Source organism: Oncorhynchus mykiss, chromosome 21 (assembly GCF_013265735.2).
Source record: "Oncorhynchus mykiss isolate Arlee chromosome 21, USDA_OmykA_1.1, whole genome shotgun sequence".
Lineage (NCBI taxonomy): Eukaryota > Metazoa > Chordata > Actinopteri > Salmoniformes > Salmonidae > Oncorhynchus > Oncorhynchus mykiss.
Window position 1 is genome coordinate 59,739,961 of NC_048585.1, and position 17,963 is coordinate 59,757,923.

General features: G+C 40.0%; 1 protein-coding gene across 1 annotated transcript; it reads right to left on the bottom strand.

Annotated features, from left to right (window-relative positions):
* Nucleotides 1-7,543: 7,543 nt before the first annotated feature.
* Nucleotides 7,544-16,959, bottom strand: LOC110500793 (tetratricopeptide repeat protein 31). Its single transcript, XM_021578327.2, has 18 exons — nt 16,722-16,959; nt 16,407-16,429; nt 15,801-15,858; nt 15,107-15,300; nt 14,913-14,993; nt 14,700-14,768; nt 14,347-14,523; nt 12,557-12,712; nt 11,789-11,843; nt 11,523-11,613; nt 11,157-11,298; nt 10,745-10,849; nt 10,423-10,513; nt 10,100-10,295; nt 9,873-9,947; nt 9,317-9,416; nt 8,826-8,938; nt 7,544-8,586 (listed from the first exon to the last, which is right to left on the bottom strand). Exons 1-18 carry the CDS (start codon nt 16,762-16,764, stop codon nt 8,469-8,471), a joined length of 1,887 nt encoding a protein of 628 aa, XP_021434002.1. The 5' UTR covers nt 16,765-16,959; the 3' UTR covers nt 7,544-8,468.
* Between the last annotated feature and the right edge of the window lie 1,004 nt (nt 16,960-17,963).

Below are 17,963 nucleotides of genomic sequence, written 5' to 3' on the forward strand. Positions count from 1 at the left end.
TCTGATCAGGCCTACCACTGTTGTGTCATCGGCAAACTTAATTAGTGTTGGAGTCGTGCCTGGCCGTGCAGTCATGAGTGAACAGGGAGTACAGGAGGGGACTGAGCACGCACCCCTGAGGGGCCCCCGTGTTAAGGATCAGCTAGTCCATTACAATTATAGCTAGCTATACTTATTTCACCACTTACCATAATGAGATACAAGTTTCAATTATATTTACAATATAATATACAGTAACAGTCAAAAGTTTGGACACACCTACTCCTTCCACAGTTTTTCTTTATTTTCCTATTTTCTACATTGTAGAATAATAATAAAGACTTTGAAATAACACATATGGAATCATGTAGTAACCAACAAAGTGTTAAACAAATCAAAATATATTTTATATTTGAGTTTCTTCAAAGTAGCCACCCTTGGCATTCTATCAACCAGCTCTTGGCACACCTGGAATGCACTTAAATTAACAGGTGTGCCTTGTTAAAAGTTAAAAGTTTGTGGAATTTCTTTACTTCTTAATGCATTTGAGCCAATCAATTGTGTCGTGACATGGTAGTGGTGGTATGCAGAAGATAGCCCTATTTGGTAAAAGACAAGGTCCATATTATGTCAAGAACAGCTGGCCTCCGCAATCACCGACCCAATTGAGATGGTTTGAGATGAGTTGGACTGCAGAGTGAAGGAAAAGCAGCCAACAAGTGCTCAACATAAGTGGGAACTTCTTCAAGACATTTGGAAAAGCATTCCAGGTAAAGCTGATTGAGAGAATGTCCAGAGTGTGCAAAGCTGCCATCAAGGCAAAGAACGGGTGGCTACTTTGAAGAAAATAAAATATAACATCTATTTGGATTTGGACACTTTTTTGGCTACTACATAAATCCTTGTCTATTATTTCACAGTGTTGATGTCTTCACTATTATTCTACAATGTAGAAAATAGTACAAATAAAGAAAAACCCTTTGAATGAGTAGGTGTGTCCAAACTTTTGACTGATATAGTACATGTTTACATGTGTACCTTTAAAAAGTACAATGATGATTGAGTGTCCATATGCAGTATCTGTATTTGTGACTGAGTACGTCTCCAGTTGTCCTCCAATATTCCACCTGCTTAAACATCCCCCCCATCCCAAGTTGGGTTGTCTTCCCAGTGACTGATAGACCACTCCTGTAGTGTACTGATCCTAGGTCCTTTAAGAGAATGAGACCTTTTGAAAAGAGCACATAGTGCCACCTACAGAACAGAAACAGATTAGCAACCTACAGCATGTGTCTTTCGCCTCAGTTGTATTGTATATAGCTATGCACCCCCACACACACACTCTCATACAACCACAAACTCTGATGCTCAGCAGTAGTTCCATCCCATAGCCCAACTACAGTTGCAGCTGTTTGAGAAGGCATGCCAGATTGAGAAGGAATGGGGAGATTTGATTAACCAATGTCTAGTCCTAGCTGATGGAGCTCTGTTACACCCCTTTCCCCCAACATACACATGCTGTTTCCCCGTTGTGACCCTTCTTCCCGAGCACGACTGTGCAGTCAGGCCGTTTGATTATTCTGTGCAGCCAAGGCCACAATAATATGCCCCCTGTCTGATTGTGACCTCCTCCCTATGGGTTACTGCAGCCAGTGTTGCCAGCACTGCCACTATGTGGGTGGGAGTGCTCCACCGAATTCCCACCGGCTAGGTACGAGGTCGTAAAGGTTCTCATTAGCAGCTTTGAGATAAAACCTTGTATATTCTGCTTTCCCATCCGGGGGCATTGGCTTTGTTGAACCAACCCTGCCAAGCAGGCTGACTCTCTAGGGGACGGTGCTGCTTTAGTGGGTCTCTGACCGCGTTCATCTTTCTATCTTGGCTGCATAGGCTACTTGCAGTAGGACTATAAGCAAAAAATGACTTTTCCTTAGTGGGTAGGTCGTGTAGGGTTAAAGTTGATTTTGGGGGTCTTCTAAAGACCCCCACCATTGATTATGTTGTTATTAATTTGCTTACATGCCATTGTACTTATGCTCACCGTATAGCTGAATATTGAGGCCTCTGTCTGTGTCACGCTCTCTGCCAAAACCCGCAGCCGTCTGTGAGAAAAGGGACTGAGGGTGATAGCGAGACACAGAGAGACAACATCTGTTTTTCTCTGAAACAAGGGCAGATTTGCATGCCACTGAGGCAGGTTCTCAGAAACCTTGTGTTAAGAATAACTTGTTTTTTGTGCTGCACATGCAGGGTTTGACATAGGAGATCGCACCATAAGGTGTGATCTCGGGGATATAAGATCCTGTCTTTCTTTTGTTTGGGGTTGAACTCAGGAGAGACATCAGTTGTATGTCTGATATTTTATCTTTGACTTCTGTCGACAGCTGTATTTTGATTAAAATAGTTCTGATTTATAAGTACCCATTTTGAGTATTCCTTATTTTTTAAGTAAATAATGGATCCCAGAAAAGTGGAACCAACAGTCGCGCAGGTGGATGTCTAGGATATAGGGTTGTCACCATTCCATCATTATAGGACAATAAATAAATAAACAATATATGTACAAAAAATAATTTAAAAAAAGTAATTTATTTTAAAATGTATGTGCTCAAAAGTATGTGCTCAAAAGTGAAGAAAGTGAAGAATCTCTCACTCTGTTTACAACTCCTGCTCGCAGACACACAGGCTCCTGGATTTTCAACCTTTTTCTTTGCTCACTCACTTAATTCATCACACTTTTCCGATCACACAAGCACACTCCCCCCACATATACACCAACTTGTTGATTTCTGCATAATGTCTGGATTTTTAGTACTTTTATGTTCCAGTTCCTTGTATTTGGGGATTGATTTACTTATGTGTCCCTTCCTCTAATGCTGTCTTTTATATATTTAAAAATACTACAAATAAAAAATAGACAATTCGTTATTTTTCAACATTCCCTAACTTGAAAAGTATATTGTAGTTTTTCTTTATCAATTGTTGCTTTTAATATTTTCCAGTTTTTTGCTACAATCCCTACCATGGATAGTGTTGGGTATTCCATTATTTAGAATAACCATGGAACACAGGAGGTTGGTGGCACCTTAATTGAGGAGAACGGGATTCTGGTAATGGCTGGAGCGGAATCCGTGGAATGGTATCAAATACATCAAACACATGGTTTCCATGGTTTCCAGGTGTTGGATGCCGTTCCATTCGGTCCGTTCCGGCCATTATTATGAGCTGTTCTCCCCTCAGCAGCCTTCTGTGCCATGCCGTAGTCTTGGAGTCTCGGAATAGTTGATTATCAATGTACAGCGTATTGAATACGAGAGCTACACATTTCCCTTTTAGTCGATTATTTTTAAAGATATTTAAAAAAAAATCTAATTATCAACCTTTTTCTTGTTGAAATGCAGAAGAACAAAAGTCAGTGTGGTACAATTCCCTTATCAATGCAAAATAGTGAAATCCAGAAATAAAATGCTTTTGAAAAGACCCCAAAAACATTTGAAAATTAAAACAAATAAAAAGTTTAAGCTTATTTTAGGGTCAAAAATTCAAATAAACATTGTGTCTTAAAAATCTACTCCGGGGACACCAAAAGAAGCCTGTTGTTTTCGAATAACCCATAATAATAATGACATAATTTAAATGATATTCATCAGAAAGTATTCATTGTTACCACAAACGTAGTTAACACCCTAAAAACAATTAGCATAAAAAAATCTGCATCAACATCCTCTGTATATAGCCTCGTTATTGTTACTTTGTATTAATTTTTATTTTTATTTTTTACTTTAGTTTATATTGTAAATATTTTCTTATCTCTTCTTGAACTGCATTGTTGGTTTAGGGCTCGTGAAGTAAGTATTTCATGGTAAGTATTTCATGGTATTTCATGGTAAGTATTCTGCACATGTGACAATTAAAATGTAATTGATTTGAAGCTAGAGACACTGTATCTCTCAGATACAGGACACTTCAGAACAAACTTCCTTTCCATTTTTGTGATTCTTTGTGTTTGTATGGACTTTTTTCCCACCATCAAATAGACAGTAACAGTCAAAGTTTGGACACACCTACTCATTCAAGGGTTTTTCTATATTTTTACTATTTTCTACATTGTAGAATAATAGTGAAGACGTAAAAACTATGAAATAACACATATGGAATCATGTAGAAGCCAAAAAAGTGTTAAACAAATCCAAATATATTTTATATTTGAGATTCTTCAAAGTAGCCACCCTTGGCCTTGACGACAGCTTTGCACACTCTTGGCATTCTCTCAACCAGTTTTATGAGGTAGTCACCTGGCATGCATTTCAATTAACAGGTGTGCCTTGTTGAAAGTTAATTTGTGGAATATCTATCCTTCTTAATGCTTTTGAGTCAATTAGTTGTGTTGTGACACGGTAGGGGTGGTATACAGAAGATAGCCCTATTTGGTAAAAGACCAGGTCCATAATACAGTGCCTTGCGAAAGTATTCGGCCCCCTTGAACTTTGCGACCTTTTGCCACATTTCAGGCTTCAAACATAAAGATATAAAACTGTATTTTTTTGTGAAGAATCAACAACAAGTGGGACACAATCATGAAGGGGAACGACATTTATTGGATATTTCAAACTTTTTTAACAAATCAAAAACTGAAAAATTGGGCGTGCAAAATTATTCAGCCCCCTTAAGTTAATACTTTGTAGCGCCACCTTTTGCTGCGATTACAGCTGTAAGTCGGTTGGGGTATGTCTCTATCAGTTTTGCACATCGAGAGACTGAAATTTCTTCCCATTCCTCCTTGCAAAACAGCTCGAGCTCAGTGAGGTTGGATGGAGAGCATTTGTGAACAGCAGTTTTCAGTTCTTTCCACAGATTCTCGATTGGATTCAGGTCTGGACTTTGACTTGGCCATTCTAACACCTGGATATGTTTATTTTTGAACCATTCCATTGTAGATTTTGCTTTATGTTTTGGATCATTGTCTTGTTGGAAGACAAATCTCCGTCCCAGTCTCAGGTCTTTTGCAGACTCCATCAGGTTTTCTTCCAGAATGGTCCTGTATTTGGCTCCATCCATCTTCCCATCAATTTTAACCATCTTCCCTGTCCCTGCTGAAGAAAGGCAGGCCAAAACCATGATGCTGCCACCACCATGTTTGACAGTGGGGATGGTGTGTTCAGCTGTGTTGCTTTTACGCCAAACATAATGTTTTGCATTGTTGCCAAAAAGTTCAATTTTGGTTTCATCTGACCAGAGCACCTTCTTCCACATGTCCAGGTGGCTTGTGGCAAACTTTAAACAACACTTTTTATGGATATCTTTAAGAAATGGCTTTCTTCTTGCCACTCTTCCATAAAGGCCAGATTTGTGCAATATACGACTGATTGTTGTCCTATGGACAGAGTCTCCCACCTCAGCTGTAGATCTCTGCAGTTCATCCAGAGTGATCATGGGCCTCTTGGCTGCATCTCTGATCAGTCTTCTCCTTGTATGAGCTGAAAGTTTAGAGGGACGGCCAGGTCTTGGTAGATTTGCAGTGGTCTGATACTCCTTCCATTTCAATATTATCGCTTGCACAGTGCTCCTTGGGATGTTTAAAGCTTGGGAAATCTTTTTGTATCCAAATCCGGCTTTAAACTTCTTCACAACAGTATCTCGGACCTGCCTGGTGTGTTCCTTGTTCTTCATGATGCTCTCTGCGCTTTTAACGGACCTCTGAGACTATCACAGTGCAGGTGCATTTATACGGAGACTTGATTACACACAGGTGGATTGTATTTATCATCATTAGTCATTTAGGTCAACATTGGATCATTCAGAGATCCTCACTGAACTTCTGGAGAGAGTTTGCTGCACTGAAACTAAAGGGGCTGAATAATTTTGCACGCCCAATTTTTCTGTTTTTGATTTGTTAAAAAAGTTTGAAATATCCAATAAATGTCGTTCCACTTCATGATTGTGTCCCACTTGTTGATTCTTCACAAAAAAATACAGTTTTATATCTTTATGTTTGAAGCCTGAAATGTGGCAAAAGGTCGCAAAGTTCAAGGGGGCCAAATACTTTCGCAAGGCACTGTATGTCAAGAACAGCTCAAATAAGCAAAGAGAAATCCATCATCCAAGACACTCCATCTTTTTTTTAAGACATGCAGGTCAGACAATATGGAAAATTTTAAGAACTTTGAAAGTTTCTTCAAGTGCAGCCGCAAAAACCATCCAGCTCTATGATGAAACTGGCTCTCATGAGGACCACCACAGGAAAGGAAGACCCAGAGTTACCTCTGCTGCAGAGGATAAGTTCATTTGAGTTACCAGCCTCAGAAATTGCAGCCCAAATAAATGCTTCACAGAGTTCAAGTTACAGACACAACTCAACATCAACTGCTGCAAATTAACCCCTCTAAAGGACACCAATAAGAGACTTGCTTGGGCCAAGAAACACGAGCAACGGACATTAGACTGGTGGAAATCTGTTCTTTGGTATGAGATTTTTGGTTCAAACCACCTTGTCTTTGTGAGACGCGGAGTAGGTGAACGCATGATTTCCACATGTGTGGTTCCCAGAGTGAAGCATGGAGGATGACATGTGATGACGCTTTTCTGGTGACACTGTGATTAATTTAGAATTCAAGGCACACTTAACCAGCATGGCTGCCACAGCATTCTGCAGCGATACGCAATCCCATTTGGTTTGCACTTAGTGAGACTATCATTTCATTTTCAATAGGAAAATGACCCAACATACCTCCAGGCTATGTAGGGGCTATATAACCAAGGAGAGTGATGGAGTGCTGCATCAGATGACCTGGCAGCCAACAAGTGCTCAGCATTAGTAAGAAACTGCTTCAAAACATTCAGAAAAGCATTCCAGGTGAAGCTGGTTGAGAGAATGCCAAGAGTGTGCAAAGCCTCCATCAAGGCAAAGAAAGGGTGGGTACTTTGAAGAATATAAATAGATTTGGATTTTATTAACACTTTTTTGACTACTACATAATTCCATATGTATTAGTGTCCATGTCTTCACTATCATTCTACAATATTTTTTAAAAAAGTACAAATAAAGGAACACCCTTGAATGAGTATTTTGTCCAAACTTTTGACTGGCACAATGTTTTATACTTCAAGGGGTCTTAACGTTCCAAATCAAAAAGCTAAATTATCCTTCATATAACCCTAAAACAATTCCATATAGCTTAGCATAACCCCCCAGACTCGTATGGGTTAAAGTGACATCACATCAGTTTGTTGAAAATGGTTACCACAAAATCTAGAATCATGCTTACTGCATGATTCTAGATTTTGTGGTAACCATTTTGATCGATCAACTTCCTCAGTATTCCACGCCTGTGCTTCCACCTACTGGTTGATTTGCCGGAGTACAATACCATTGCTCGTAAGCGTTCTTCCTTCTGCAAAGTGACCGTCAAGCTCTTACCACGGTTAACGTCAGTACAAACCATGAAGCACCTCGTTTGATGTTATAGGACAGATAGGTGATTGTACCGTCATAAAGACATGTTAATGTCACAAGAGTAAATGCATGACAACTTTAATATTTTCAGAAATATAAGTTTGAAAGTAATGACCAAGCGAAATGTAATTTATTGAACCAATTCAACCGAAGACATTACAAAAATCTTAATTTGAACGTTACATTTTCACCATAGACCGCCAGGTTTACTGATCAGTACAAAATAGTCGAGGAAAAAGAAAAATATAACATTTGAAACTACTAGCCACAGATGTCAGTTCAATGTCTAGTTTTGATTTACCAGATATTAGTGGTCAAATAACACAAATTCTACGGGAAATCACCATGTCAGTAAATTTAGAGTGATTTTTTAATTTTTTTTTACAAAAATGCCCTACAGTGACGAGATTATGCCAATGAAATCCGTTTTCCACGTTGATGCAAAGTAGTCAATTTATTGGGGGGGGGGGTTGAAGTTAAATTGAAACTATGAGACTATAAGACCGCAATTACAGGAACACGAAAGGGAAAAAGAAAAAAGTGTCAGGAAATGATTTGTACCAGTTAATGAATAACGCAGAATTACTTGACTTATTAGCTGTGACACGATCCCAACATACGTTTATATGGACCAACATTCATCATTAGCAGGCAACAGAGAAAACCACCGACTACAATGATAAGTCAATGTCATTAGTGACATTTCTCCAATATGATCCATCATATGGGCTTTAGCAAGAGCTAACATTTGGTGTAGACAGGGTAGGGGAAAAAAAAAAAGGTGCCAAACAAGATTGTCTGTTCTAAAAACACCTTTACATCTTAAAAATAAACTGTGTACATAAAAACAAACATTTTTGGCCTCTAAAAGCCTTTTAATTCCAGCTAGGAAATAGCCTCAATCCAAAATTGTGTGCACTGTTTGGGAATCACTGCTTAAAAGCATAATATGAACCATCTAAAATCCTGAATGAGTAGCCTCTTCCAGCAGCGCTAAGTCACGAGTTTGACTGTGGGCCAGTTGAAGTTGACGGGTTCACTGGGCCGAGGTCTTGTCCTTGCCTTTGTCAACGCCATTGTGTTCTGGGATGTGCCTGTAGGGGCAGTTTGGCCTCCTGTTACAGCCCAGGTTCCTCCAGAAGAAGCACTCCTTTCTACAAAAGGATAGAAAAGTCACAAATAAAATCTATAAACTGCCAATAAATGCATGCCAGCCCAAAGGATGGTGTGGCCCAACCACAACCTTTTCTAGTAATATTTTTTACTATGCCAACAATTTATGATTTTCAATAGGCTACTCACTGCTAGCAGGAAGCAAACCATTTCAAGATCAAAAACCAGGGACAGTACTGTATATTGCCCTTTCGCTATTTGTCCAATAGATCCTACGTACGTGCTATGGGAAGGCAGGTCCTGAGCTTTCTGGGCATCCTTGGCTATGCCCAGGTGTGTTGGGTTCCTGTCGGGGTAGCGCACTAAGATCTTGGACCCATTGAGCTCCATCCCCTTTAAGATGGCAGACAGACAATTATTTCCCAAGAGGTCAGAGGCTTGCACGAAACATCCAATTAAGACCAAGACTGCCTGAAAACTATACTAGCAGTCTCAAATCCTTGCCTTCTCTGTCATTGTTTCCTCAAATCCTCTAAGTGCATTGGAGGAGGTGGTCAGACACTGACTGACCTTAAGAGCCCATCCTCCAATAATCATCGAGGGGAATTGAAGTCTGAACACAATGAATTAAGAAACTTATGGGAACATAAGTGTGTGAAACCAAACATGTTACTCAAACATACAGAATAAAGTAGAGCAAAAAGGGGCAGACACTCACGCATAAGACCCAGGGACCTTTAGTGCAAGTCTGCACGTTGTAAAGACACTTACATGAAAAGTCAAAGCAATCTCACAACAGTCTGGGTCCAAATAGTTAACAAAAGCACATCGTCTGGAGCGCAGAAGCTTAATACTATGGATTTTCCCAGCTCTGCAATGAAAGAGACATTGATTAGAGATGCAGAAACAAGCAGGGGACTGATTAAACAAGGATATTTTCAAGAGTGCCTCGTTCATAGCTTAGTTTTCTACTCAAGCATAGTTGTCAAACAAAATCTGGAAACTGGGTAAGGTGATTGGCTGTGGCAAAACACAGTATACATTTTTTTTAAATGTTGAACTAGGCAAGTCAGTAAGGAACAAATTCTTAGTTACAATGACGGCCTACCAGGGAACAGTGGGTTAACTGCCTTGTTCAGGAGCAGGACAGATGTTTACCGTGTCAGCTCGAGGATTCGATCCAGCAACCTTTCGGTTACTGGCCCAACACTCTAACCACTAAGCTAACTTCCGCCCCAATAACTAAATGAATGGTGTGTAAAGGAGATCTTTCTTACTGCCCCACTTCCCCGAGGGTTCAATTGAAATATGTGGTGCATTCACTTACCCCTCAAATCTCTCTATAATCATAGCCTCCGTTGCTGAAGGGACCAAGTTTCCAACCCAAATAGGGTATAATTTACTGTAAGTAAAAGCAAATATCAAATTGCTACACCTACCAACAACACACATTACAGCCAGTAGCAATATACACGAAAACAGACACGATCTCTAATACTACATTTTCATGTCAAGGACTGGGAATTGAAACAGTCAAATAGAACTCAAACTTACGTTGCTACAGGAAAGTTTTCCGATCTCCTTATGGGGGTGTTGGTCTTGGGTCTGTTCTGAAGGCTTTGTGAATGCTGGGCCTGATGAGGTTTTGGTGCCGAGGGGAACTCTGATGTTGTAGAGGTGCTGTAGACACGGTCCACTTTGGCAGGATAGGTAACACTTGCAGTTGGATAACTGCCGTTATAGAGGATTCCTAAAACAAGAACAAGTCCCTAAAAATGTCTGAGGTTTCTCAGTTCAAATAACTCTGGACTCCACAACAGTATATATATGTCAAGTTGCCTACCTCCACACAGAGGAGAAACCTCAGATGCTCTTACCAGATATTTTGGACAGTGCCTCAAGTGATTTCTCCACGTTCCCGTGAATTATTAAGGCATTTGAGCTCTGTTCCCGGGAAAAGCCAAACCCCTGCAAACAAGACCACAAAACCCAGAAACATTGCATCAGAAATATGTAACACCTTTCAAATGGTATCTGCCTACTATGGAGTCCAACCAGTTGTACATCGTTTCTACTACAGTAACCCATAAGAGACTAAAATAGTCTCCTTCCATGTTTATAAAAAAAAAAAAAAAAAAATTGTCCTAATGCAGCTTGGGTGTGTGATAACTGTCAACTCCGCATCATCATGTTGCTGACCATTAGCTGTGTTATCTGGACCCTCATAAGTTCCTGGGCGGCATCGGCACAGGAGCTGTCCAAACGCAGCACTTCCTTTAAGGCCTGGGCGGCTTCGTCGTATCTCTGTGGGGGAAATTATTGTAAATTCTCTCTACGCTAAAATGTAAGACTCTCAGTCTAAATAGTAAACAATAAGATATGCACAGATGTTTGCGAATGCGCTTTGAGGCACATGCTCACGTACCGATTCACGATTGGCGAAAAGACAGGAAGTACACAACTTGGCATGGTTACAAAAAAAAGGGATAGTTGACATTTCTTGTTCTCGATAGAAATTCTACAGAAATGCAATCCAAGTTTGAAAGACATCCAAGAGAGAGGATAACGGTTCAAAGCTCCATAACTGGACCCTGGCATCAGACGACATTACCTTCAGCCCTGCCAGAGCTCTGCCTTTTCTGTAGAGGCCTTTGACCCAGCCAGGACTCATGTTGAGGGCTAACTCCGCATCAGCCAAGGCTTTCTCATAGTCCTGGATCTTCTCATAACAGAAGGACCGGTTGCCAAACAGCCTGAAACACAAAAAGCAGTTTGTTTTTAGTTGTAAAAGCACATTGAAAACCTGAGAAAGTGGTGTCATTTAAACCAAATCAATTATCCTAGTTGATGGCACAGCCTAGGAACCAATCAATACTGTAAAGGGAAAAAAATCATTTTGCAAACCATTTAAAATCACATTTATTCAAAAAATAATTGGTGAACAGTTTGACATTTCAAGATGATTGTAGTTTCTCACCTAAACTCTGCAGGGTTGTACTTAATTGCATCCGTAAAATACTTAACAGCCATGTCAAAATGTCCACTGCTGGCAAACTGATTACCAATTACTGTGGAGAGAGAGAGAGAAAAAAAAGCTGCCAAATTCAAAATCAGTGTACCCCCCTCTTCTAGGGTGTTCCTTTCAAGCAACTCTGGTCTAGAATACTCACTTTTGCAACATTTGGACAGAAAGTTACGAAATAATGAGGGAAGTTCTTTAATAATATAATAAGGGAAACTCACCAGCCAGCTCTGTACTCTTTTTAACTATATCCTCAGTGTTGGGTACAGGAGAATTCTGTGCAAGGATAAAACAAGAGACAAGTTTACACATCCAGAATACTTAAAAGTGGGCACACACTGCAATGATAAGACAGAACGATATTTCTCTACGATTTCACTTGTCGCAGATCCTTTTTCTGGATTGTATTTTAATCTTGAAGCATAGTGTCACCGGGGGTTGGGGGGCAACGAAGTAGATTAAATGCCCCCCCCCTCCCTCCATGTTCTCCAGACAACATCATGACCCCCACACGAGGAAAAGTCTCATAACTAAATGTTTTGTCGGAGCTCCTGCAGTGCGACAGGTGATGCATTCTGATAGCCAATAGAAATGCACGATGAGTGAATAAACTGGTCCGCTGTGGAATTGCTCAATCAGTATGATACGTTATATACAACATTTTTCAGTCAGCTCACACTACACTCAATCCACTTCAACAACATACCCAATGCCTCAACTAATTATTTGATGCACTTCCATTTCTCCCTGCCAATATTCATAACTGTTTACCCATCTCTCGTTGAAATCGTATATATGTCATTTGGGGAAAAACAGCTGCTAAGTGAGGGGGGGGGGGAGTCCATCGTACACTCTACCGATAGCAACAGCAAGATTTAACCGCTGGTTTATTGTACAGCGTGCCATCTATTTCCAGGATGTTTAATATTGTACAGTGTATTCCTGGCTTTGTGTACACCTTAAGCATTCAATAGGAAAGATTAGCACACCTTTTGTACATCTTTCATTTCTTTATTTGGTTTCTCCTTCGGTTGACTGGTTTTCTTTTTCTCCTTCCATTCTGGCCTAGGCTTCTGTTCAAGTTGTCGCTTTGCTATATCAGCAGCCTTGGATACAAAACTGCTGGTCATATCCAGCTGCAGTTCCTGGTGGAAATAGGGGAAGAGAAAAGGGTCAAAATAGAAACTTGATAAAGTGTTTTTTTTTTGCTTCTGGAGTTAAACACCAACAATGACATGCTGCTTCTGTTACACCAGTGTTCATTTAGACAGCTATTTTAGATATAGTTTCAGTCTTAATGACTAAAATAACTTTTAGTCTTCGTCCCATTTTAGTAAATATGTTCTTAGTTGGTTGGACTTAAACTCGGGACAATGTGTTTAGTTTTAGCCCGTGCATTTCTCCCCCCCCCAAAAAAAAATAACGCATTTGCCATCATGTGAACATTCAGATAGCCGTGTCCAACTTGGCCTACTATCTCTTCGTATGGCTGACACTACCGTATGTTATTTTTAGTGCTACACTGATATTGATTAGTGCACTGTTGGATTTTATAGCTTGCAAGAAAAGGCATTTCACTGTACTTGTGCACATGACATTAAAAACTTGAAATATTGCTATTGTGGCAGATTGTAACCAATGCAAGCCATGATTAACTACAGCCTAGGCTACAGGTTAAACCATTTAAAGATACAGCTCTTTTCATCCCACCATGACCTGACACTGAAAATAATTGGAGAGTGAGCTTTCCAACAATGCCAGAAATATTACTGTAATACTAATATTTAGCAAATAGCATGAATATTTCCCCCAAAAAGGGGTAAAAACTACACTCACATTTGTGGATAGATGAACAAAAATATCAGTGCACATGGGGAAATAAGAGTTTCTGATGTGATCAAAGCAAAAAATATCTTACATGAAAGAGAGTAAACATTGTTTCTAGTTTAGGTCAGTTGCAATCGAAGCTTCCTGGTTGCGCTTCAGTGACTGAAGTAACCGTTAGGGAGTTATGTGGGAGAGCCGGTTAGACCCGCTCAAATCAGACTGCGCAACTGAAAGAGGTTAATACGGCCAATGAGAGGATTGCATGAAATATTCCGCAAAGTCATGCATGCTTATGATTGGACAACACAGAAGAAGGGGCGGGAGCTTGATGTGAAATTAAAATGTTCTTTAGCCCAACATGGAATTGTCTCTTCACATTTTTACTGAAACAAAAAACTAGTATGATACAATGTTTAAAAAAATAAAATAATTTAAACTGCATCTCATTATATTCATTCATTTTCACCAAGGATAATATGTTGTACTTTTAAAAAAAAATGTTTTATTAAATGAACACTGCATAATGTCAAATGCAGGGTGTGACATTTAACTTCTAAACGACACTTATCCTGTTACTACGATCACTTGCCCGAAAATGTATCCTATGCATAGGGGAGAAGCCATACGTTTGCTGCCTTTCACCTACACACGAAGGGATAAAGCAGAAAGATCCATACTGCAATTCTTTCCATTTTGGTTGACATCAAAACATTCTCAGAAAAGGCTCAACTTTCTTGACTGCCACACACTGTCTGTCTTTCACTTAAACAATGGGGAGGAATCAGAAATATCAGTTTCAGGCTACTGGAATGCTATAGTTTGGTTGTTTTTAACATAAACATACATAAAACATTATTTATCACTAACCCCTGCTAATGCTACGCTCCCAGTGGAGCAGCTCGATGAGTCACATGTAACCAAAATGTAAACGGCATCATTTTAGTTTGGTTACCTCCGAGTTGCTGTGTATGCTCTCCTCTTCACTCTCCTCCTCGGCGTCGCTGGACTCTCCGCTGCTGTCTCCGCTATCAGTAACAGACAAGTCCTGCAGGCCCTGAGCGAGAGCCCCTTTAGCGCTGGTACTAGTCTTGTTACACTTACTTTCATTCACTTTACTCTCTGCATCAACCTGTGAACATTCAACATTCATATGTCAAGAGAGAAAAATCATACATTTAAATTATATTGACATGCTTAAACTGATATATATATATATATATATATATATATATAAACCCAGGTGTGATTGTGATTTTATTAAATATAATGAACATTGTTAATCAGCGGAGTTGATATAGCACTCACCTTGACTTCTGTCACTGGGTTCTGTTTTTCTTTTTCCAACTTCTCAAGCAGTCTTCTTTCTTTTTGTTTCTGTAGGACAGAAATTGATAAAAGTAGAACTTTGTTTAAATTGTCTGAGCTTTCCTAAACCCAATAACCTCCCGACGAGTATGGGTAAGTTGGGGGGGGGGGGGGGGGGGGGGGGGGGTCGGACTAGTTGACCTCAAAACTCACAATTTTCTTAATCTTCTTCTTCTCAGCCTTGACTTTGCTCTTTCGGTACTCTTTCAACGCCTCAAGAGCTCTCACGGCAGGCTGCAGAACAAAGACATATTTAAATAGAATACAAGATTATTCAAAAAGGTTTTGTAGCAATCAAAGCCATACTCTTTTTCCATTAGATTAACAGGAGATTGTAAAATACTGACATTATCTGGAGAAGGTTTAGAGGCTGCTTTAGGTGGTTGATTGTAATGCAGAGAGGTGGGTTGGTATGAAGAGCTTGAGTTGGATAAGAAGTTTCTGGAAAATCCACAGTATGACTTTCTACCATGGTGATCTTCATAGTCACTGTCATAAAAGTCTTCACCCGAGTAATATTCATGGGTTACAAAATCCAAACCTTGGTGAAAAGAATGGGAATTGTCATTCACAGTAAACAATAGAGCTAGACGCTGGGAACAGCATAGATTCAAACGAATTTCTTTTCAGCACATCTTGTTTAAATATGATTCATCTTTCAAGGTCCAGTGACATTTTTTTTTTTTTTTAATCAAGGCGACTGATGTGATACAAAACTTGTTATTCATCTAATACATATTCTGATAAGTCATCTTGGTATAAAAATGCTAATAAACGTATCATCGATGTTATTTGCATTTATACTGTGCTAGCACTAGGCCAGCGTTTCCCAAACTCTGTCCTCTGGACCCCAAAGTGGTGCACGTTTAGGTTTCGCCTTAACTCTACACAGCCTGACTCAAATCATCAAAGCTTGATGATTAGTTGATTATTTGAATCAGCTGTGTGGTGCTAGGACAAAAAAACGTGCAGCCCTTGGGGTTTGAGGATAGAGTTTGGAGAAACCCTGCACTAGGCATTGCTTTTAATACCAGTTCTTACCAAGATATCCAATGTTTAGCCCGTGAGAGTTCACTCTTACAAAATCCATTACAGCATGCTGAAAAAGAAAGGAGGCAGGAAAGTAAAGTACAGATGCATTTTTATGTGTCTCTTAGATAGGGTTGCACAATTATGGGAACTTTAAAATCAACTCCCTGGTTTCCCTGCTCCCCACCCCCCCCCCCCCAGCACTGAGCATATTTCAGGTTTGCTAAGCGCAAAGTTGAACATTGAATTCCGTGCAACATCCAGTACACGTTAACTGGGAATACTGAGGCTGTACCCGCTTTCAAGTTAGTTTTACATGGCCAAGTAAACTGTGGCTATTTGAGCATAATGTAGGCCTTCCATCAAACGGAGAACTTGCTTAAAAAAAAAATGTAATTGTTGGAAAAGGCAATTATAAAATAGATATATACATACAAGTCCTAATCTCAGATCCAGGAAATGTGAAAAATGACGTTGACGTTTTCGTGAGAATGACCCTTAGACAGACCCCACTTCACACGGGTGTCTCCCCCCTCCTTGCCTCAAACAACGCCAGTACACACATTAAAATGTAATCCCTACAACAATTGCTAACTAAACATTCAGCTTGGTACTTACCATCCTATGGATGTCTCCGGGGTCTAATAGCAGGAAAAAAATACAAAATGTCAGCAGGGCACACACGTAATGTTAGCTAACGTTACTAGCTAATAGTTAGCAGCTAGCTTAGGTTCTTTAGATAAGAGATATCGAAGTTACTTCCTGCGACCGCTTAACGTGTTCGCAGCTATACCAAAAAAACTAAATAGCTAGACTAAATGTTAGCTACTTCTAGCTAGTTAACTTACAGAAAGTTATGAGTTAGCTAACATCTGATATCTCGTGAGTCAAACATAGGTGGTGTTTGGGAAGAGAGAAAAATAGTACTCTTACGCTGCTCCACTTCTGAAACCTTCGCGAGTCTTCTTTCAGACATGTCGAATGAGAGCAAGCTATATATATATATTTTTTTTTTAAATTAGCTAGCTTAATGACGCTGGCGTATCCATCGAAATGTTTTGCCTCGTTTTTTTCCCCCCACCTTTGTGTCGAATGAACTCAAATCCCCCCTCAAAAAATGTCGGTCTCTTCTTCTGTGGTTTTTATCTGCTGTTGGCATCCAACGTTATGGTGCATTGCCGCCTCCTACTGTCCTGGAGCGTGGGCCAGAGACAAGGAGGAACTAAATCCTACCCGCCAGCCCAATTTGATAAAAATATATGAGACTGTATCTGATGACGTTTTACTCCGTTTGCTCTTTTAAACTCAATTGCTGTATCCCCTCCGTTTGATGGAAGGCCTACATGGATCTCAGGCTCTCTTTCCCTCTCATACTTCCCACACTGTATCAGTACATGCTCCCCTGTCTCTGTTTCCTGACAGTAATCACACCTTCCTGTTGGATGCTTTCATATCACATTAAATGTGACATTAAAAGTCTCAACCCGTTGTTTCTCACCCTCAGCCCTTGTATAGATGACCTCCTCTCTTCTGTCTCTTTCTGCCATCCTTTCCTACTTTACTTTACGTTGTACTCTGTGTGTGTGTCGCAGATGTCGAAATCTAAATCATATTTTATTGGTCACAAATTCACAACCACTACCTTATACACACAAATGTAAGGGATGAATAGGTACATAGGTATATATGGATGAGCGATGGCTGTGCGGCATAGGCAAGATGCAGCAGATGGAATAGAGCAGTATATACGAGACGCGTGATGTAGGACACGTAAACATTATTAAAGTGGTGTTATATAAAGTGACTAATGATAGGCATCGGCAAGATGCTAAGGCACTACATCTCAGTCACTACAGACACCCTGGTTTGAATCCAGGCTGTATCACAACCGGCCGTGATTGGGAGTCCCATAGGGTGGCACACAATTGGCCCAGCATCATCCGAGTTAGGCCGGTGTAGGCCGTCATTGTAAATACGAATTTGTTCTGAACTGACTTGCCTAGTTAAATAAAAAAAACATGCTTGACCTTAGTGTCTGTGTTCCACTGCTCCTGTCATCTCTGTACCACCACTGTCCTTATCATTCCCTTAAACTCTGCCTTGCTCTTTGGCAATCCACATCCACCTCCTCTCTCCTAAGGACCTGTTTAGCTAGCATATCTACAAGACTTCCAC